At 47.1% G+C, this 22,279-nt stretch overlaps 2 protein-coding genes across 2 annotated transcripts in view; one reads left to right on the top strand and one right to left on the bottom strand.

The window, feature by feature from the left end:
* The window catches only part of LOC140419270 (uncharacterized), a 229,738-nt gene that overhangs the window by 36,235 nt on the left and 171,224 nt on the right, over nucleotides 1–22,279 (bottom strand). The window lies entirely within an intron of this gene.
* Nucleotides 903–22,279, top strand: part of LOC140417826 (uncharacterized) — a 42,931-nt gene continuing 21,554 nt past the window's right edge. The window contains exons 1-5 of the mRNA XM_072501277.1: nucleotides 903–2,652; nucleotides 2,749–2,859; nucleotides 9,379–10,605; nucleotides 19,942–20,021; nucleotides 20,563–21,148. Coding sequence (XP_072357378.1) covers nucleotides 9,488–10,605; nucleotides 19,942–20,021; nucleotides 20,563–21,148 — 1,784 coding nt within the window. The 5' untranslated portion in view covers nucleotides 903–2,652; nucleotides 2,749–2,859; nucleotides 9,379–9,487. The remainder of the gene's footprint in view (nucleotides 2,653–2,748; nucleotides 2,860–9,378; nucleotides 10,606–19,941; nucleotides 20,022–20,562; nucleotides 21,149–22,279) is intronic.

Consider the following 22,279-nt stretch of genomic DNA (forward strand, 5'->3'; position numbering starts at 1 on the left):
GGGCTTGGGTCACTGTCTGTGTGGAACTCTCTCCCACAAACAGCAGTTGAAGCCAGAACAGTTGTTAATTTTAAATCTGAGATAGATGGATTTTTGTTAAGCAAAGGTATTCAGGGGTATGGACAAAAGACATATAGAATTAGGCCACAGATCAACCACGATCTCATTAAATGGTGGGACAGGCTTGAGGGGCTGAATGGCCTACTCCTGTTCTGATGACCTTTCAAAGATTGAGAACAGACATGATCGGCCAAATAGTTTCCATCTGTACTGTATCATTCCACAACACAATGAATATTCAGTATCATAGAGAGAGGAATCAATGACTGCGATTGAACCCAGCCAGAGTCAGCACCATCAGTGGAGGAGAGAGAGAGGGAAACGCAAAGAAGTCTTAAAACCTCTGCTTGGACCCAGAGGAGAACTTTCAGAAATCATACAATTTAAATCGTAGAATTTACAGTTCAGATGGAGACCATTCATCCCTAGGGAGTCTGCACCGGCCGCTGGAAAGATCACCCGACTAAAGCTCACACCTCCATCCTATCCCCGTAATACCACGTAACCTTTTCGACACTAAAGGGAAACTTAACACCATATGGAACATAGCAGATCACCAATTCACAATTTGTGAGATTTTTAAATTAATTTCTTTCAATTGGTAACAAAGTTATTTGTATTAAATGTTTGAGCTATCAATGGTGCGGCTATTACCCAACATTCCTCGCGGCTCTGAATGTGCCCCAGTCACTCAACAGGAGCCAGTGCGCAGGCGCACTGCTGTACGTGGGACATGCGCAGCGTCACTTTTCTGCGAGCCGTGCGAATGCGGGAGGGTTTATTTTGACTGTGTGAGTAGGTGGGGCAGAGGGAGGAATGGAGCCGGGCTGCGGGGCTGGGGAGGGAGCGGAGGTTTCATAAATACCGGGTGCAGGTCCCAGGGCCGGAATAAGATTCTGCAGGTCGCGCGCTTGCATCTGTGGGGCTTTTATCCTGGATCAGGCCCAGTTCCGGGGCCGCCATCTTGGTTTAGCGGGGAGCAGAGCGCATGCGCGGCCATCTTGCTAACAATGGAATCAGAATCCCGACAGTGCAGAAGGAGCCATTCGGCCCATCGAGTCTGCACCCACCCGTGGAAAGAACAACTTGCCCACGCCCCACCCTATACCCATAACCCCACTTAATCATTTGGACGCTAAGGGGACATTTAGCGTTTTCCAATCCACTTAAACTGCACATCTTTGGACTGGCAGAGCTTCAGGGTTCCAGTGACCAGGAGAGAAAATGTTTGTCTCATTTGGGAAAGGTACAGGTTAAAGGGCGCCATCTTTGGAGGAGGGAGGTTCTGGAAGGCGTGTGTGTGGCAATCCGAATAACAAGAATTAGAACGTAAGAATTAGGAGCAGAAAGAGGCCATTCGGACAATCAAGGCTGCTCTGCCATTCAGTAAACTCATGGTTCACCAGATCATTGTCTTAGCTCCATTTTCCCCTGGCACCCATCCTTCCTAACCCTTGACTCCCTTGTGGGTAAATGGTGTATGACACAACATTGAATATACTCTGCTCACTGGGGGAGAGAATACCACCGGCTACTGGTCCTCTGAAAGAAGCAATTTCTCCTCATCTCTATCTTAGACTTTGATGTCTAAACTGTACCTGCAGTTCTAGATTCCCTATCGAGAGGAAACATCCTTTCAGGACTTACCCTGTCAACCTCCCTCAGAATCTTATATATACTTCAGTAAGATAACGTCTCATTTATCTAAATGGCAGTGAGTATTTGTGTAACCTGCCAAACTTTTCCTCACTGTAGGCAGCATGGTAGCACAATGGTTATCACTGTGGCTTCACAGCGCCAGGGTCCCAGGTTCGATTCCCGGCTTGGGTCAAAGTCTGTGTGGAGTCTGCACGTTCTCACCGTGTCTGTGTGGGTTTCCTCCGGGTGCTTCAGTTTCCTCCCACAAGTCCTGAAAGACCTGCTTGTTAGGTGAATTGGACATTCTGAATTCTCCCTCCGTGTACCCGAACAGGCACCGGAGTGTGGCGATCTGATTGAGGTCTACAAAATTATGTGGGGCATAGACAGAGTGGATAGTCAGAGACTTTTTCCCCAGGGTAGAGGGGTTAATTACTAGAGGGCATAGGTTTAAGGTGCGAGGGGCAAGGTTTAGAGGAGAGGTACGAGGTAAATTTTTTTACACAGAGGGTAGTTGGTGCCTAGAACTGGCTGCCGGAGGAGGTGGTGGAAGCTGGGACAATAGTGGCGTTTAAGGGGCATCTTGACAAATACATGAATATGATGGGAATAGAGGAATATGGACCCCGGAAGTGTACAAGATTTTAGTTTAGACGGGCAGCATTGTCGGCACAGGCTTGAAGGGCCGAAGGGCCTGTTCCTGTGCTGTACTTTTCTTTGTTCTTTGACTGGGGGCTTCATTGCAGTGTTAATGTAAGCCTACTTGTGACAATAAAGATTTATTATTCTAAAACAAATCCCTTCATGCGAGGATTCAAATCTTGCCCGACCTGCTTCCTAAGCAGGTCGCATTTTACATAATCCAATGCCAGGAACAGGAGAAGGGAATGTTATGAATTTATATACTGGATTGACTGATGGATTTTGGGAAATTATTTTGCAGGGAGTTAGAAGGTGAGGATTTACACACAATCTGAAGTCAAGAAAAAATGTTTATCTCTTAATTTCTAACCACAAATGACACATGAATCTTGTAATCTGTTTTTACAGTTAGGAGCTTTGAAGACTGCGATTTTCTCTGATTCCAGTGCTTCTGATATCTTTCCAGCTGCAGGGTCCAGCAGGAGGTTTTAAATTTGAAAACAGTGAATTGTTCCAGAGGTGAGTATTATTGCGCATTCATCTAGTTTAGCACAGTGGGCGAAATAGCTGGCTTACAATGCAGAACAATGCCAGCAGCGCGGGTTCAATTCCCGTACCAGCCTCCCCGAACAGGCGCCGGAATGTGGCGACTCGGGGCTTTTCACAGTAACTTCATTGAAGCCTACTTGTGACAATAAGCGATTATTATATTAAAATTATTATATTATTATTTATAATTTAGAGTTTTCAATGTTGTGCTTAGTTGTCTGTGCTCTGGTTCCAGGGCTCTACGGAAGGTTTGGCTCCTTAATTGTGGATCTGAATCCATGTTCGCCCGCTGATGTTTCACATCTTCCCTCCCTGAACACCAGTCTGCCATTGTTTAACTTCTTCTGTCTCTAACAGTGGGTTTGCTTTAACCATGTTTGGTATTTTACTGCAGTGTGGGTGGATATTGCTTGTTAATGTTGGTCTCTGGCCTCCAGCAGAGCTCCTTTTCCCACAGAGTCATTGAATTATTACGGTACAGGTGAAGGCCATTCAGCCCATCATGCCCATGCTCTTTGCAAGAACTAATCAGCCCCTCCCACTCCCCTGTTCTTTCTTCATATCCCTGCAGCGTGTTTGCTTTCCAGGGTATTGTCCAATTCCCTTTGTTTTGCTGTTTCAGTTTGGCTGGAGTGGAGATGGAGGAGAAGCTTCTGGGTTTAACCCTGAGGACTTAATACCCCAGTTTGGAGCAATGATTTCAGATTTGAAATTGTCAAGGGAGGTAGGTTCCAAGGGAGATTGGGTTGCTAAACTGACATTTAGGCCAATCCCCAGTTATCTGTGGAGAAGATGAACAAAGAACAAAGAAATGTACAGCACAGGAACAGGCCCTTCGGCCCTCCAAGCCCATGCCGACCATGCTGCCCGACTAAACTACAATCTTCTACACTTCCTGGGTCCGTATCCTTCTATTCCCATCCTATTCATGTATTTGTCAAGATGCCCCTTAAATGTCACTATCGTCCCTGCTTCCACCACCTCCTCCGGTAGCGAGTTCCAGGCACCCACTACCCTCTGCGTAAAAAACTTGCCTCGGACATCTACTCTGAACCTTGCCCCTCTTACCTTAAACCTATGCCCCCGAGTAATTGACCCCTCTACCCTGGGGAAAAGCCTCTGACTATCCACTCTGTCTATGCCCCTCATAATTTTGTATACCTCTATCAGGTCTCCCCTCAACCTCCTTCGTTCCATTGAGAACAAATCGAGTTTATTCAACCGCTCCTCATAGCTAATGCCCTCCATACCAGGCAACATTCTGGTAAATCTCTTCTGCACCCTCTCTAAAGCCTCCACATCCTTCTGGTAGTGTGGCGACCAGAATTGAACAATATACTCCAAGTGTGGCCTAACTAAGGTTCTATACAGCTGCAACATGACTTGCCAATTCTTATACTCAATGCCCCGGCCAATGAAGGCAAGCATTCCGTATGCCTTCTTGACTACCTTCTCCACCTGTGTTGCCCCTTTCAATGACCTGTGGACCTGTACTCCTAGATCTCTTTGACTTTCAATACTCTTGAGTTTTCTACCATTCACTGTATATTCCCTACCTGCATTAGACCTTCCAAAATGCATTACCTCACATTTGTCCGGATTAAACTCCATCTGCCATCTCTCTGCCCAAGTCTCCAAACAATCTAAATCCTGCTGTATCCTCCGACAGTCCTCATCGCTATCCGCAATTCCACCAACCTTTGTGTCGTCTGCAAACTTACTAATCAGACCAGTTACATTTTCCTCCAAATCATTTATATATACTACAAAGAGCAAAGGTCCCAGCACTGATCCCTGCGGAACACCACTGGTCACAGCCCTCCAATGAGAAAAGCATCCTTCCATTGCTACTCCCTGCCTTCGATGGCCTAGCCAGTTCTGTATCCACCTTGCCAGCTCACCCCTGATCCCGTGTGACTTCACCTTTTGTACTAGTCTACCATGAGGGACCTTGTCAAAGGCCTTACTGAAGTCCATATAGACAACATCCACTGCCCTACCTGCATCAATCATCTTAGTGACCTCCTCGAAAACTCTATCAAGTTAGTGAGACACGACCTCCCCTTCACAAAACCGTGCTGCCTCTCACTAATACATCCATTTGCTTCAGAATGGGAGTAGATCCTGTCTCGAAGAATTCTCTCCAGTAATTTCCCTACCACTGAAGTAAGGCTCACCGGCCTGTAGTTCCCGGGATTATCCTTGCTCCCCTTCTTAAACAGAGGAACAACATTGGCTATTCTCCAGTCCTCCGGGACATCCCCTGAAGACAGCGAGGATCCAAAGATTTCTGTCAAGGCCTCAGCAATTTCCTCTCCAGCCTCCTTCAGTATTCTGGGGTAGATCCCATCAGGCCCTGGGGACTTATCTACCTTAATATTTTTTAAGACACCCAGCACCTCGTCTTTTTGGATCACAATGTGACCCAGGCTATCTACACCCCCTTCTCCAGACTCAACATCTACCAATTCCTTCTCTTTGGTGAATACTGATGCAAAGTATTCATTTAGTACCTCGCCCATTTCCTCTGGCTCCACACATAGATTCCCTTGCCTATCCTTCAGTGGGCCAACCCTTTCCCTGGCTACCCTCTTGCTTTTTATGTACATGTAAAAAGCCTTGGGATTTTCCTTAACCCTATTTGCCAATGACGTTTTGTGACCCCTTCTAGCCCTCCTGACTCCTTGCTTAAGTTCCTTCCTACTTTCCTTATATTCCATGCAGGCTTCGTCTGTTCCCAGCCTTTTAGCCCTGACAAATGCCTCCTTTTTCTTTTTGACGAGGCCTACAATATCACTCGTCATCCAAGGTCCCCGGAAATTGCCGTATTTATCCTTCTTCCTCACAGGAACATGCCGGTCCTGTATTCCTTTCAACTGCCACTTGAAAGCCTCCCACATGTCAGATGTTGATTTGCCCTCAAACATCCGCCCCCAATCTATGTTCTTCAGTTCCCGCCTAATATTGTTATAATTAGCCTTCCCCCAATTTAGCACATTCATCCTAGGACCACTCTTATCCTTGTCCACCAGTACTTTAAAACTTACTGAATTGTGGTCACTGTTACCGAAATGCTCCCCTACTGAAACATCTACCACCTGGCCGGGCTCATTCCCCAATACCAGGTCCAGTACCGCCCCTTCCCTAGTTGGACTGTCTACATATTGTTTTAAGAAGCCCTCCTGGATGCTCCTTACAACTCCGCCCCGTCTAAGCCCCTGGCACTAAGTGAGTCCCAGTCAATATTGGGGAAGTTGAAGTCTCCCATCACCACAACCCTGTTGTTTTTACTCTTTTCCAAAATCTGTCTACCTATCTGCTCCTCTATCTCCCGCTGGCTGTTGGGAGGCCTGTAGTATACCCCCAACATTGTGACTGCACCCTTCTTATTCCTGATCTCTACCCATATAGCCTCACTGCCCACTGAGGTGTCCTCTCGCAGTACAGCTGTGATATTCTCCCGAACAAGTAGCGCAACTCCGCCTCCCCTTTTACATCCCCCTCTATCCTGCCTGAAACATCTAAATCCTGGAACGTTTAGCTGCCAATCCTGCCCTTCCCTCAACCAGGTCTCTGTAATGGCAACAACATCATAGTTCCAAGTACTAATCCAAGCTCTAAGTTCATCTGCCTTACCCGTAATGCTCCTTGCATTAAAACATATGCACTTCAGGCCACCAGACCCGCTGTGTTCAGCAACTTCTCCCTGTCTGCTCTGCCTCAGAGCCACACTGTCCCTATTCCCTAGTTCTCCCTCAATGCTCTCACCTTCTGACCTATTGCTCCCGTGCCCACCCCCCTGCCATACTAGTTTAAACCCTCCCGTGTGACGCTAGCAAACCTCGCGGCCAGGATATTTATGCCTCTCCGGTTTAGATGCAACCTGTCCTTCTTATACAGGTCACACCTGCCCCGGAAGAGCTCCCAGTGGTCCAGATAATGGAAACCCTCCCTCCTACATCAGCTGTTTAGCCACGTGTTTAGCTGCTCTATCTTACTATTTCTAGCCTCACTGGCACGTGGCACAGGGAGTAATCCCGAGATTACAACCCTCGAGGCCCTGTCTTTTAACTTTCTGCCTAGCTCCCTGAACTCCTGCTGCAGGACCTCATGCCCCTTCCTGCCTATGTCGTTAGTACAAATATGTACAACGACCTCTGCCTGTTTGCCCTCCCCCTTCAGGATGCCCTCTTACCCGTTCGGACACATCCTGGACCCTGGCACCAGGGAGGCAACATACCATCCTGGAGTCTCTTTCACGTCCACAGAAGCGCCTATCTGTGCCCCTGACTATAGAGTCCCCTATTACTATTACTCTTCTGCGCTTTGACCCTCCCTTCTGAACATCAGAGCCAGCCGTGGTGCCACTGCTCTGGCTGCTGCTGTTTTCCCCTGATAGGCTATCCCCCCCGACAGTATCCAAAGGGGTATACCTGTTCGAGAGGGGGACAACCACAGGGGATTCCTGCACTGACTGCCTGCCCTTTCTGGTGGTCACCCATTTCTCTGCCTGCACCTTGGGTGTGACCACATTTATATAACTGCGATCTATGACGCTTTCCGCCACCTGCATGCTCCTAAGTGCATCCAATTGCTGCTCCAACCGAACCATGCGGTCTGTGAGGAGCTCCAGTTGGGTGCACTTTCTGCAGATGAAGCCATCCGGGACGCTGGAAGCGTCCCGGACCTGCCACATCTAACTGACATTGCGTCAATTAATTAAAATTAAAAGAAAAATTTTAAAATATATTTTTTTTAATTTCAAAGTTACTATTAACTATCTGTTTCCTAGCACTAGATTTCTACTAGAAATGCGAAAGCTAAATATAGTACTCTCCGATCTCTGGCTTAGATATCCCTCTAAATTATAATTAAGTAATTATGTTTAATTAGTTACCAATGCTCAATTTTTTTTAATTTCGTGTAGAATCCCAATCAGCCACTCAGGCCACAGCTTTCCTGTGATGTCACTTCAGTTTCCCCCCGACACACACAATTGAAAAAGGTATAAAAGTAAAAATGAGTAAAAATCACTTACTTACCTTCTTAGTGTTAATAATAAAATATGGTACTTACCTCACACCAATGGGTTTTATTATTAGGTTAGAGGAGGAGGGCGGGTGGGAGACACTACACGTGTAGTGTCTCGGGTTTCCTCTCCACCAGAATTTATTGGTTGGGGGGGGGGGCCTTCCCAGAAGTCCGCGGGTCGAACTTCCGGTTTCCGCCTGATATAAAAAAAAAAAAACAGAGAAGAAGAACAGACACGGACCAGGTAAGGGTTTTTAAAGTAACTACTCACCTCCCAGAAGGCCCCTGCGCACCGCTCCCGCCGAAATTCAAAGGGTTGCTCCTGCAGAGGTAAGGGTTTTTAAAGTAACTACTCACCTCCCAGAAGGCCCCTGCGCACCGCTCCCGCCGAAATCCAAAGGGTTGCTCCTGCAAAGGTAAGGGTTTTTAAAGTAACTACTCACCTCCCAGAAGGCCCCTGCGCACCGCTGCCGCCGAAATTCAAAGGGCTGCTCCTGCAAAGGTAAGGGTTTTTAAAGTAACTACTCACCTCCCAGAAGGCCCCTGCGCACCGCTCCCGCCGAAATTCAATGATGTTTTGCTTTCTTCAACCACTGCAGTCCGTGTTGTGAAAGGACTCGAACAATGTTGTCAGATAAGGAGTTACAGGATTTACACCCAGCCATGATGCAGCAATGCCAAAAATGCCCAATTCAGTGTCAATGATTTGTATTTATATACGTTTAACATTTTCAAAGACATTTCACAGAAATGGCAGAAAGCATCATTTGACACTGAGCCACATGACGGGATATTAGAGCAGGTGACCGAAAGCTTGGTCAAAGAAGATTTTCATGATTTTCAATGAGGTTACGAAATGGAGAGATTTAAGGAGGAAATTCCTGAAGCCGAGGGAACTGAAACAACAGCCAGCAGTGCTAGTGTGATTGAAATGTGGAACGCTCATGGTGCTGCAATGAGATGAGCACAGATTTCTCGCAGAGTTGTGTGACTGGAGGAGATTTCAGAGAGCAGGATGGTCAAGCCCAGAGATACATGGCCGGAAGCTCAGTTTGGGCTCAAAGGTGGCAACCATGTTGTGAAGTTGGTTCAGCTTCAGATAGTTACTGGAGAGAGGGATGGAGTCCGTGGTTTAGAGAGTGGAATTGGTATCAGGATCACTCTCTATTATGTGTATCTTCATGTATGAATCTCTATCTATATGTCACTCTCTATCTCTCTTCACCCCTAGTGTATAAACTCTTGTACAGTCCCTGACCGGGTGGCCGGTTCCCTTCTCTGAAGGACATTACTGAACCAGTTGGGTTTTTATGACAGTCCAGCAGTTTTCATGGTCACCTTTTCCCAGTGCCGGCCCCACAAATGACCAGATTCATTCAGCTCAGTTTCACAACCTGCCTTTGTGTTCTTGTGGGTCCTCACTCACTCGCTTTTTTATGTTTTAAATCAATTTCACAGGCTGTTACAAGGGGAGAGTTTGCAGTCAGAAAACGGAAACCAAACATCATATCAGGATCAGACGAAGTCGCCTATTTTATCATAACCTGAATATGATCAGATTTTAAACATGGAAGAAAAAAGCACCGTTCACAGTGAAGAGAAACCGTACACGTGTTCTGTGTGTGGGCGGGGCTTCAACCAGTCATCAAGCCTCTCAAGACACAAACGCAGTCACAACAGGGAGAAGTTGTGGAAATGTGGGGACTGTGGGAAAGGATTCACTCATTCATCCGCGCTACAGAATCACCAGCGGGTTCACACAGGGGAAAGACCGTTCACCTGCTCCGAGTGTGGGAAGGGATTCACTCGGTCAGCCACCTTGCTGAATCATCGGCGAGTTCACACTGGGGAGAGGTTGTTCGCCTGCTCCGAGTGTGGGAAGGGATTCACTCAGTCATCCCACCTGCTGACACACCAGCGAGTTCACACTGGGGAAAAGCCATTCATCTGCTCTGAATGTGGGAAGGGATTCTCTCGGTCATCCCACTTGCTGACACACTGGCGGGTTCACACTGGAGAGAGACCATTCACCTGTTCAGAGTGTGGGAAGGGATTCATTCAATTATCCAACCTCTTGGCTCACCGGCAGGTTCACAGTGGAGAGAGACCGTTCACCTGCTCCGAGTGCGGGAAGGGATTCACTCAGTCCGGCAGCCTGCATTTACACAGACTCACTCACACTGGGGAGAGACCTTTCACCTGTTCAGAGTGTGGGAAGGGATTCATTCGATCATCCGACTTGCGAATACACCAGCGAGTGCACACTGACGAGAGCCCTTTTAAATGCGCAGACTGCAGGAAGTGCTATAAAAGTTCTGGACAATTGATCTCCCATCAACGTGTTCACACTGATGAGAGACCGTTCAGGTGCTCTCAATGCGGGACTGGGTTCAGACGAACAACAAACCTGACTGTACATCAACGAGTTCACACTGGAGAGAGACCGTTCACCTGCTCCGTGTGTGGGAAGGGATTCACTGATTTATCCACCCTTCTAAAACACAAGCGCTTGCACACTGAAGAGAGGCCGTTCACCTGCCCTGAGTGTGGGAAGGGATTCACTCAGTCAGCCAACCTGCTGAGGCACCAGCGGATTCACACTGGAGAGAGGCCATTCATCTGCTCTGACTGTGGGAAAGGATTCATTGAGTTATCCAATCTGCTGAGACACCAGCGGGTTCACAAGTAACTACCGTGATTTGATTTTGCTGTTCACCAGATCCAGGACTGAACCATATTCACTGGGATCTGTTTTTGTTCTTCTTCCTCTCTTCACCCCTCATGTCAGTCACACATTCCTCTCCTAATCACCCTGTATTTCTGTCTGAGTACACCGTATCTTTCCATCTGATCTTCGACATTTCTCTTTTTCCTCCTGACAGCCCCATGTCCATCATTTGCCTCACAACATTTCCTCCCTCTCTCTCCACAGTAGATATCCAGACCATTTCAATCCCTTCTCGGCTACAGTCTTCAATGTTTCCACAATCTACCCCCCCCCCCCCCCCCCCCCCCCCCCCCGCCGCCGATTTACTGGTTCCTGACCTTGTGCTTTCTTGTCCAGTTACACATCCATCTCAGCATCTGAATCTCATTCTTATCCAGTTGTTGTTCCTCTCTTGTTGATATTGTCCAAGTTCCTGCACTATATAAGAAGGCCAGTCTCACAGTTGTCTTTTTGATTCTCCCTTTTCAGTTTCAATTATCATTTTCTATCACATAACATTCCATCGCACTTCTTCCAACCAGAACTCATCTGATTCTTCATTTCCAAACTTCCATCTTCTGCCATCACTGACTCCAGATACTTGAAGCTACTCACATTCTCCAAATCTCCACCCATAATCTTTACACCTGCACTCTGATCCCCCTCCCTAATCTCAATAACAGCCCATAACTTGGGTCTTTGGTTCACTGATGACTTTGAGGGAGGTGCACGGTGGCACAGTGGTTAGCACTGCTGCCTCATAGCGCCAGGACCTGGTTCAATTCCGGTCTTGGATAAATGTCTGTGCGTAGTTTGCACGTTCTCCTCTTGTCTGCGTGGGTTTCCTCCTGGTGCACTGGTTCCCTCCAACAATCAAACCATGTGCTGGTTAGGTGGATTGGCCACGATCGGCACGTGGAGTTGCGGGGATAGGGTGGGTGAGTGGACCTCAGTAGTTTGCTCTTTCAGAGGGTCCTTGCAGACTCGATGGGCTGAATGGCTTCCTGCACTGTAGGGATTCTATGATTCTAAGTCTGTCATCCTTACCAGGTCCATACAGACTTGAAACGTCAATCTTTTCTCTCTCCAGCATTTTCTGTTTTTATTTCTGATTTCCAGCATCCGCAGTATTTTGCTTTTATTTAATACAATAGTTTTGTTACAAAGAACAATACAGCACAGGAACAGGCCCTTCGGCCCTCCAATCCTGCGACAATCACGTGTCCTATCTAGACCAACCGCCTGTATCCTTCTGTATCCCGTCTGTTCATGTACCTATCCAGATAAGTCTGAAAGGTCGCTAACGTATCTGCCTCAACCACCTCACTTGGCAGAGCATTCCAGGCCACCACTGATGTGTTGGGTGTTCTGGATCACATACAGGTCACCGACACTTGAAATAGTGCAACACTATTTTATTGAATCATTAACTGTTTAAACATACTCAGATTGTGGGTTAATACGATACTAGCTTTAACTAAAGACCTTTGCCTTGTCCTAACCAGTCGATGCACTCAGCACATGGTGAATGTCTGTGTTGCAGGCTGTGAGCTCTGTCCTCCTAGCTAGCTGCTACTCGAATGAGCGGGAACTCTGATGCCCCCTGTCTTTATAGTGCGTGTGCTCTCACTGGTGATTGGCTGCAGTGTTGTGTGTGCTGATTGGTCCCACTGTGTGTCCATCAGTGTGTGTCTGCACCTTGATATACTGGTGTATATTATGACAACCACCACCCTCTGTTTAAAATGACTTACCCCACACATCTCCACTGAACCTTTCCCCCCTCACCTTGAACTTGTGCCCCCTTGTAATTGTCATTTCCACCCTGGGAAAAAGCCTCCAACTGTTCAACCTATCTATACTCCTAGTAATTTTATAAACTTCTATCAGGTCGCCCCTCAGCCTCCGTCTCTCGAAGGAGAACAATCCCAGTTTATTAAATCTCTCCTCACAGCTAATACTAGGCAACATCCTGTACAGAACACAGAATTAATCCATCTTGCATCACCACATAAGAACTAAGAGCAGGAGTAGGCAATTCAGCCCCTCGAGCCGACTACGCCATTCAATATGATCATGGCTGATCTCCTCTCGGACTCAACTCCACTCTCCTGCCCATTCTCCACACCCTTCGACCCATTACAAATTTAAAAAATCTGTCCATCTCCTCATTAAATTTACTCAAAGTCCCGGATCCACTGCTCTCCTGGGTGGTGAATTCCACAGATTCACGGCCCTTTGAGAGAAATAATATCTCCTCATCTCTGTTTTTAATCTGCTACCCCTTACCCTCAAACTATGACCTCTAGTTCTAGATTGCCCCACAAGAGTCTACTTTGTCAATATCTTTTATCATCTTATATATCTCAATTAGATCTCCTCTCATTCTTCTAAACTGGACAGAGTATAGGCCTAAACTGCTCAATCTCTGTTCATAAGACAAACTCCTCATCTCAGGAATCTAGTGAACCTCCTCTGAATTTCCTCTAATGCAACTACATCCCTCCTCAGATAAGGGGACCAAAACTGCACACAGTACCCCAAGTGTGGTCTCACCAATGCCTTGTAGAGTTGCAGCAACACTTCCTACTTTTATACTCTAAACCTTTAGCTATATGTAGTCCATTTGCCTTCCTGATTACCTGTGGTACCTGCATACTAGTATCCTGAGATTAGGATTAGATCACAGAAACATTCAATCCAATCTCAGTGTGTTGACAAAATTCCTGTTCACTAATCAAGCTTTCAATGACAATGTTACAATCCATAATTTTCCACGTGGACAGAATGTGCCCCATCAATGACCACAGGAGCCCAGTGCGATTCCTTAGCACCAGGTTGTACTCTTGAGCATGTTCAGTACAAGTAGTGGATGTGGAACATGCTGATCGGGAGCTGGGAGGAGATTGCATTGAATTAAGTAAAAAGGAAAATTGTCATTGCCCCACATGACCATGGGCTGCTCTCCCCTTTGAGCTCAGTAAGAAGTCTTACAACACCAGGTTAAAGTCCAACAGGTTTGTTTCGGATCACCAGCTTTCGGAAGGAGCAGTGCTCTGAAAGCTAGTGCTTCGAAACAAACCTGTTGGACTTTAACCTGGTGTTGTCAGACTTCTTACTCAGCTCACCCCAGTCCAACGCCAGCATCTCCACATCATGGCTCCCCTTTGAGGGGAGAGCTGACTGGTGAAGATTTAACCTGAGGATCACCACACCTCAGGCAAGGAGCAAGGTAATAATAATCTTTATTATTGTCACAAGTAGGCTTACATTAACACTGTAATGAGGTTACTGTGAAAATCCCCGAGTTGCCACGCTCTGGCGCCTGTTTGGGTACACAGAGGGAGAATTCAGAATGTCCAATTCACCTAACAACCATGTTTTCCAGGAGGTTGAGCAGGCCTTCATGAATAACCTCAGCCAATACAGGAATTGAACTGTGCTGTTGGCCTTGCTCTGCATCATGAACCAGCTATCCAGCGAACTGAGCTAAACAGAATATTGAGTCGCGAAATGGACCATTTGGTTTCACTAATCTGGACGTGTTTATAGTTCTTGAAATTCTTTCAAATCCATCAGCCTGCCTTTCTATTCTCTTATCTCTCATGTAATCATCTAATTTCCTTTTGAAAACATTTAAATTATTTCATCTAAACCATTTCCTGTGGTATTGAATTGCACATTCTAACCGCTCTTGAGTAAAGACATTTTTCCTTCTTTCCCTCTTGGATTTATTACTTGCTAATTTTATATATGGCCCTAATTTTTGATTTTTACCCAAGTGGAAATATTGTCTTCACATAGAATCATATAACCACTTAAGCCCACACCTCCTCCATATCCCCGTAACCCAGTAATTCCACCTAACCTTTTCTGGTCACTAAGGGCAATTTAGCACAAGGTAGGGTGGAAGTGAGGGCTTAAGTGGATCGGTGCAAACTGGATGGGCGGAATTGCCTCCTTCTGCACTCTGTTCTATGTTCAGACTTCCCGCGCCGCGGAAAGTCCCATATCAATGAGTGTAGGAGGCCAGTGCGCAGGTGCAGTGTGGGTGTGCTCAGAGCATGCTCAGTGTCAGTCATAGTGAGAGTGAAGAGGATTGGACGGTTCAGGAAGTGGGAGGAGATTGTGGGCACGAGGTAGGAATGGAAACCACCGCTTAGGAGCAGGGCTGAGGCCTCAAAGAAGAGGCCGCTGGTCCCGTGTTTACCCCGCCTGGCCGCCCGCAGTGACAGGCCTGGGGGGAGCGGGCTCACTGGCCGCCATCTTGCGAGTGGGAGTCAGGGTGGCGGTGCTTCCTCCCCGGTGACAGGCCCTGGTTACCCAGGCAACCAGGCGCCGCCATCCTGGAAAAGGAAGGCGGGGCCTGTTCAGGGGGCGGGGCAGTTGGGCGGCCATTTTGGTGAGGGAGCGGGTTGGGCTTGTTCAGGGAAAAGGAATCCGCCATTCGGCCCCTCGAGCTTGCTGCACCATTCAGTAAGACCATGGCTGATCGGATTATGACCACAACACCACATTCCCACCTACCCCAATAACATTTCACCCCCTTGCTCATCAAGAATCTATCCGACTCTGCCTTAAATATATTCAATATCACTGTCTCTGGGAAGAGAGTTCCAGAAATCCACGACCTTCTGAGACAAAAACATTCTCCTCATCTTCATTCCAAATGGGAGGCCCCTTATTTTTAAACCATGTCCTTTAGTTCTGGTCACTGCCTCAGGGGAAACATCCTTCAACATCCACCCTGTCAAGTCCTCTCAGGACCTGATATGTTTTGTCAGTTCACCTCTCGAACTTCAAACTCTGGTGGCTTCAGGCCCAGCCTGTCCCACTTTTCTAACGCATTTCTATCTTTTCTTCAATCTGGAGGCCAAATCTATAGACATTACAGTAGATCTGGTTTCATCAGCAGTTGCAAGAAGCAGCCCAATTTTAAATTCCCTTCAAAGTCATAGAATATCTGCAGTGGAGAAGGAGGCCATTCGGCCCATCGAGTCTGCACCGATCCTCTGAAACAGCAGCATACCTATGCCCACTGCCCCCTCCCCCTAAACTGCTATGGGCCAATTTAGCTTGGCCAATCCACCTAACCTGCACATCTTTGGACTGTGGGAGGAAACCTGTGGCGCGACACGGTGACACAGTGGTTAGCACTGTTGCTTCACAGCACCAGGGACCCGTGTTCGATTCCCGGTTTGGGTCACTGTCTGTGGAGAGTCTGCACGTTCTTCCCGTGTCGGTGTGGGTTTGCTCCGGGTGCTCTGGTTTCCTCCCACAAGTCCCGAAAGACGTGCTTTTTCGGTGAATTGGACACTCTGAATTCTCCCTCCGTGACCCGAACAGGTGCTGGAGTGTGGCGACTAGGGGCTTTTCACAGTAACTTCATTGCAGCGTTAATATAAGCCTACATGTGACACTAATAAAGATCATTATTATTATAAAATTTATTATTAAACCCCGAGCACCTGGAGGAAACCCATGCAGACACAGTGAGAAAGTGCAAACTCCACACAGACAGTCACCCCAGGCTGGAATCGAATCGGGTTCCTGGCGCTATGAGGGAGCAGTGCTAGCCACTGTGCCGCCACATTGCAATCAACAAAAACATTCAATTTGCCTTCCTGATCACTTCCTATATCTGCAAAGTAACTTTGTGATTCTTGTGTCAGGATACCCAGATCTTTCTGTACCTCACATTGCTGCAATCTCTCTCAATTTAAATAATAAGCTGCTTTTCTATTCCTATTGTCTCAGTGGAGAAGTTCACATCTCACATTATACTGGGTCACCGGGCTGATTCCTGTGATGAAGGTGTTCTGTTAGAGGGATGGCTGGGCCTGTATTCATTGGAGTTTAGAAGAATGAGAGGTGATCTTATTAAAAATATAAGATTCGGAGGTATTGACAGATGAAGAGAGGATGTTTCCCCTCATGGGGGATTCAAGAGGGAGTGGGCAGATTGTCAGATTAAATGGTCCCCCATTGATGATGAGAAATGTCTTCCCTCAGAGGGTGGTTAGTCTTTGCAATTCTCTTCCCCAGAGAGCAGTGGAGGCTGCATCACAAAATATATTAAAGGCTCAGTTAAGAGTTTTGATCGGAAAGGGAGTTGAGGATTATGGGTGACACGCAGGATAGTGGAGTTAACGGAACAATCAGATGAACCATGACCTTATTGAATGGAAGAGCAGGCTTGATGGGCCGAATGGGCTGCTCCTATTTTCTGTGTTATGGTCTCTGTGTCGAGGTCAGGAAGCGATGTGTATTGATCAACATGAATTAGCACATTGAGGAGAATTGGGAGGTATAGATAAGTGAGAATGGAGAGAGAGTGTGGGAGACAGAGCTTTTGGGGAATGAGAGATAAAGAATATTCCAGTAAACCTAGAATTGTCTGTTCTGAATTTAGAACATAGAACATAGAACGATACAGCGCAGTACAGGCCCTTCGGCCCACAATGTTGCACCGACATGGGAAGTCAAAAAACAAAAGCCATCTAACCTACACTATGACATTATCATCGATATGTTTATCCAATAAACTTTTAAATGCCCTCAATGTTGGCGAGTTCACTACTGTTGCAGGTAGGGCATTCCACGGCCTCACCACTCTTTGCGTAAAGAACCTACCTCTGACCTCTGTCCTATATCTATTACCCTCAGTTTAAGGCTATGTCCCCTCATGCTAGCCATTTCCATCACTGTCCACCCTATCTAACCCCCTGATCATTTTGTATGCCTCTATTAAGTCTCCTCTTAACCTTCTTCTCTCTAACGAAAACAACCTCAAGTCCATCAGCCTTTCCTCATAAGATTTTCCCTCCATACCAGGCAACATCCTGGTAAATCTCCTCTGCACCCGCTCCAAAGCTTCCACGTCCTTCCTATAATGCGGTGACCAGAACTGTACGCAATACTCCAAATGCAGCCGTACTAGAGTTTTGTACAGCTGCAACATGACCTCATGACTCCGGAACTCAATCCCTCTACCAATAAAGGCCAACACTCCATAGGCCTTCTTCACAACCCTATCAACCTGGGTGGCAACTTTCAGGGATCTATGTACATGGACACCTAGATCCCTCTGCTCATTCACACTTCCAAGAACTTCACCATTAGCCAAATATTCCGCATTCCTGTTATTCCTTCCAAAGTGAATCACCTCACACTTCTCTACATTAAACTCCATTTGCCACCTCTCAGCCCAGCTCTGCAGCTTATCTATGTCCCTCTGTAACCTGCTACATCCTTCCGCACTGTCGACAACACCACCAACTTTAGTGTCGTCTGCAAATTTACTCATCCACCCTTCTGCGCCCTCCTCTAGGTCATTGATAAAAATGACAAACAGCAACGGCCCCAGAACAGATCCTTGTGGTACGCCACTTGTAACTGAACTCCATTCTGAACATTTCCCATCAACCACCACCCTCTGTCTTCTTTCAGCTATCCAATTTCTGATCCACATCTCTAAATCACCCTCAATCCCCAGCCTCCGTATTTTCTGCAATAGCCTACCGTGGGGAACCTTATCAAACGCTTTGCTGAAATCCATATACACCACATCAACTGCTCTACCCTCGTCTACCTGTTCAGTCACCTTCTCAAAGAACTCGATAAGGTTTGTGAGGCATGACCTACCCTTCACAAAGCCATGCTGACTATCCCTAATCATATTCCTATCTAGATGATTATAAATCTTGTCACTTACAATCCCCTCCAAGACTTTACCCACTACAGACGTGAGGCTCACCGGTCTACAGTTGCCGGGGTTGTCTCTACTCCGCTTCTTGAACAAAGGGACCACATTTGCTATCCTCCAGTCCTCTGGCACTATTCTTGTAGCCAATGATGACATAAAAATCAAAGCCAAAGGCCCAGCAATCTCTTCCCTGGCTTCCCAGAGAATCCTAGGATAAATCCCATCAGGCCCCGGGGACTTATATATCTTCAGCCTGCCCAGAATTGCCAACACCTCTTCCCTACGTACCTCAATGCCATCTATTCTAATAGCCTGGGTCTCAGCATTCTCCTCCACAACATTATCTTTTTCCTGAGTGAATACTGACGAAAAATATTTGTTTAGTATCTCATCTATCTTTTCAGACTCCACACACAACTTCCCATCCCTGTCCTTGACTGGCCCTACTCTTACCCTAGTCATTCGTTTATTCCTGACATACCTATAGAAAGCTTTTGGATTTTCCTTGATCCTACCTGCCAAATACTTCTCATGTCCCCTCCTTGCTCGTCTTAGCTCTCTCTTTCGATCCTTCCTCGCTACCTTGTAACTATCAAGCGCCCCAACTGAAACTTCACTCCTCATCTTCACATAGGCCTCCTTCTTCCTCTTAACAAGAGATTCCACTTCTTTGGTAAACCACGGTTCCCTCGGTCGACGCCTTCCTCCCTGCCTGACCGGTACGTACTTATCAAGAACACGCAGTAGCTGTTCCTTAAACCAGCTCCACATATCCAGTGTGCCCAACAGTTGCAGCCTACTTCTCCAACCTATTCCCCCCCCAAGTCATGTCTAATGGCATCATAATTCCGCTTCCCCCAGCTATAACTCTTGCCCTGCGCGGTATACTTATCCCTTTCCATCACTAACGTAAACGTCACCGAATTGTGGTCACTGTCCCCAAAGAGCTCACCTACCTCCAAATCTAACACCTGGCCTGGTTCATTACCCAAAACCAAATCCAATGTGGCCTCTCCTCTTGTTGGCCTGTCAACATATTGTGTCAGGAAACCCTCCTGCACACATTGTACAAAAAACGACCCATCTAATGTACTCGAACTATATATTTTCCAGTCAATATTTGGAAAGTCAAAGTCTCCCATAATAACTACCGTTACTTTCGCTCTTATCCAGGATCATCTTCGCCATCCTTTCCTCTACATCCCTAGAACTATTTGGAGGCCTATAGAAAACTCCCTACAGGGTGACCTCTCCTTTCCTGTTTCTAACCGCAGCCCATACTACCTCGGAAGAAGAGTCCCCATCTAGCATCCTCTCCGCCACCGTAATACTGTTTTTGACTCGCACGCCACACCTCCCCCTCTTTTGCCTCCTTCTCTGAGCTTACTAAAGCACCTAAACCCCGGAACCTGCAACATCCATTCCTGTCCCTGCTCTATCCATGTCTCCGAAATGGCCACAACATCGAAGTCCCAGGTACCAACCCATGCTGCCAGTTCCCCTACCTTATTTCGTATACTCCTGGCATTGAAGTAGACACACTTCAAACCACCTACCTGAACACTGTTTCTGTATTTACAGTGATGTCATTTGTAAACTCCTTTTACAGAATATTAGAAGGGGATGATTTGGAGCCAGAAATATCGGAACAAACGTCACAGCAAGATCTGACACTCGATTCAATTGGAAGTGAGAACCATCGGCCATTTTAACATCAGTGTGACTGGAAAAGCACTGAGACCCACACAACACACACCAGAGTGAGTGTGTTCCAGTGAACTGACTGTGGAAACATCAGTGCGAGTGGAAAAGCACCGAGACCCACACAACACACACCCGAGTGAGAGTGTTCCAGTGAACTGACTGTGGAAACATCAGTGCGAGTGGAAAAACACCGAGACCCACACAACACACACCCGAGTGAGAGTGTTCCAGTGAACTGACTGTGGAAAGAGCTTTAACCAGTTACACAGGCTGAAAAATATAACACCATTCACAAAGGGGAGAAACCGTACACGTGCTCTGTGTGTGGATGAGGCTTCAACTGATTGTCCAACCTGGAGAGACACAAGGACACCGGCACCATGGAGAAACCGTGGAAATGTGGGGACTGTGGGAAGAGATTCAGAACCCTGTCTGAGCTGGAAACACATCGAAACAGTCACACAGGAGAGAGGCTGTTCATCTGCTCCAAGTGTGGGAATGGATTTGCTCAGTCAGCCACCCTGCTGACACACCAGCAGAGAGAGGCTGTTCATCTGTTCTCAATGTGGGAAGGGATTCACTAATTCATCCACTCTGCTGAGACACCAGCGAGTTCACACTGGGGAGAGACCATTCATTTGCTGTGACTGTGGGAAGGGATTTAAAGATTCCTCCACCTTGCTGACACACCGGCGAGTTCACACTGGGGAGAAACCGTTCATCTGCTCAGAATGTGAGAAGGGATTCAGTGATTTCTCCGTCCTGCTCACACACCGGCGGATTCACAGCGGAGAGAGACCGTTCAGCTGCTGTGTGTGTGGGAAGAGATTCACTCAGTCTTCGAATCTGCAGAAACACCAGCGAGTTCACTCTGGACTGAAGCCTTTCACCTGCTCGGAGTGTGGGAAGCGATTCCGTGATTCATCCCACCTGCTGACACACCAGAGAGTTCACACTGGGGAGAGGCCGTTCGCCTGCTCTGTGTGTGAGAAGAGATTCACTCAATCTTCGAATTCTCTGAAGCATCAGCGAGTTCACTCTGGGCAGAAGCCGTTCAGCTGCTCCGAGTGTGGGAGGGGATTCAGTGATTCCTCCCACCAGCGAGTTCACAAGTGATTACAGGGGCTGAATTCTGCTTCTTTTGCTGTTGTTAATAATAATCTTTACTAGTGTCACAAGTAGGCTTACGTTAACACTTCAATGAAATTACTGTGAAAAGCCCCGAGTCGCCACACTCCGGCACCTGTTTGGGTACACACAGGGAGAATTCAGGATGTCCAATTCACCTAACAAGCATGTCTTTCGGGACTTGTGGGAGGAAACCGGAAGAAACCCACGTAGACACGGGGAGAACGTGGAAACTCTCCAGACAGTGACCCAAGCTGGTAATCGAATCCGGGTCCCTGGCGCTGTGAAGCAACGTGCTAACCACTGTGCTGCCGTGCCGCCCATCACATCAATCACATCCAGGACTGAACTAGGTTCACTCTGACAGTTGGTGAAGTGGACAAGGGTCTATTTCTGCTGGACTGGCCGGTCTTACAACTTTGCTTCCAGTAGCTGATGTTCTTTCAGCCTGGGAGTGCATGTTTCCACTAAAATGATCTGCAAAAGCAGAAGTAGTAAATTAATTTTAACCTAGATAGTAAATGTTGTTTTTCCAACCACTAGAGGCGTCTTGTCTTACATCCTCATTCCGAGTGTTGGCAATCTGATCAATCTTTCTCCACTGATTTCTCCACTACTCTCACTGCCTGTCCCATCGAGAGGTCAGTCCACATTCTGATATTATCCACCCAGGACATTTTGGGCCTTCCTTGTACACGGTTTCCTGGTGACTGGAGGCCGGTGTCCAGTGGCGTACCACAGGAATCTGTGATGGGTTTGTCATGGATATAAATGACGTAGGTGACTATGTGGTGGGGGGTTTAGGATCAGTACGTTTGGATGACACAAAGATTAGCCGGGTGGTTAACAGTGAGGTTGAGTGTGTTGGGTTATAGGAAGATATAGATGGGATGGTAAAAATTGGCAGATGGAATTTAACCTGGTAAAGTGTGGAATACACATTGGAAGGAGTAATATGACAAGGAAGTATTCAGTGAATGGCCTGACACTGGGAAGTTCCGAGAAACAAAGAGACTTTGACGTGTTTGTTTAGAGATCACTGAAGGCTGAAGGGCAGGTTAACAGGTTGGTGATAATGGGACACTTGCTTTTATCAGTCGAGGCGTAGATTACAA

Source organism: Scyliorhinus torazame, chromosome 5 (assembly GCF_047496885.1).
Source record: "Scyliorhinus torazame isolate Kashiwa2021f chromosome 5, sScyTor2.1, whole genome shotgun sequence".
NCBI classification, from domain to species: domain Eukaryota; kingdom Metazoa; phylum Chordata; class Chondrichthyes; order Carcharhiniformes; family Scyliorhinidae; genus Scyliorhinus; species Scyliorhinus torazame.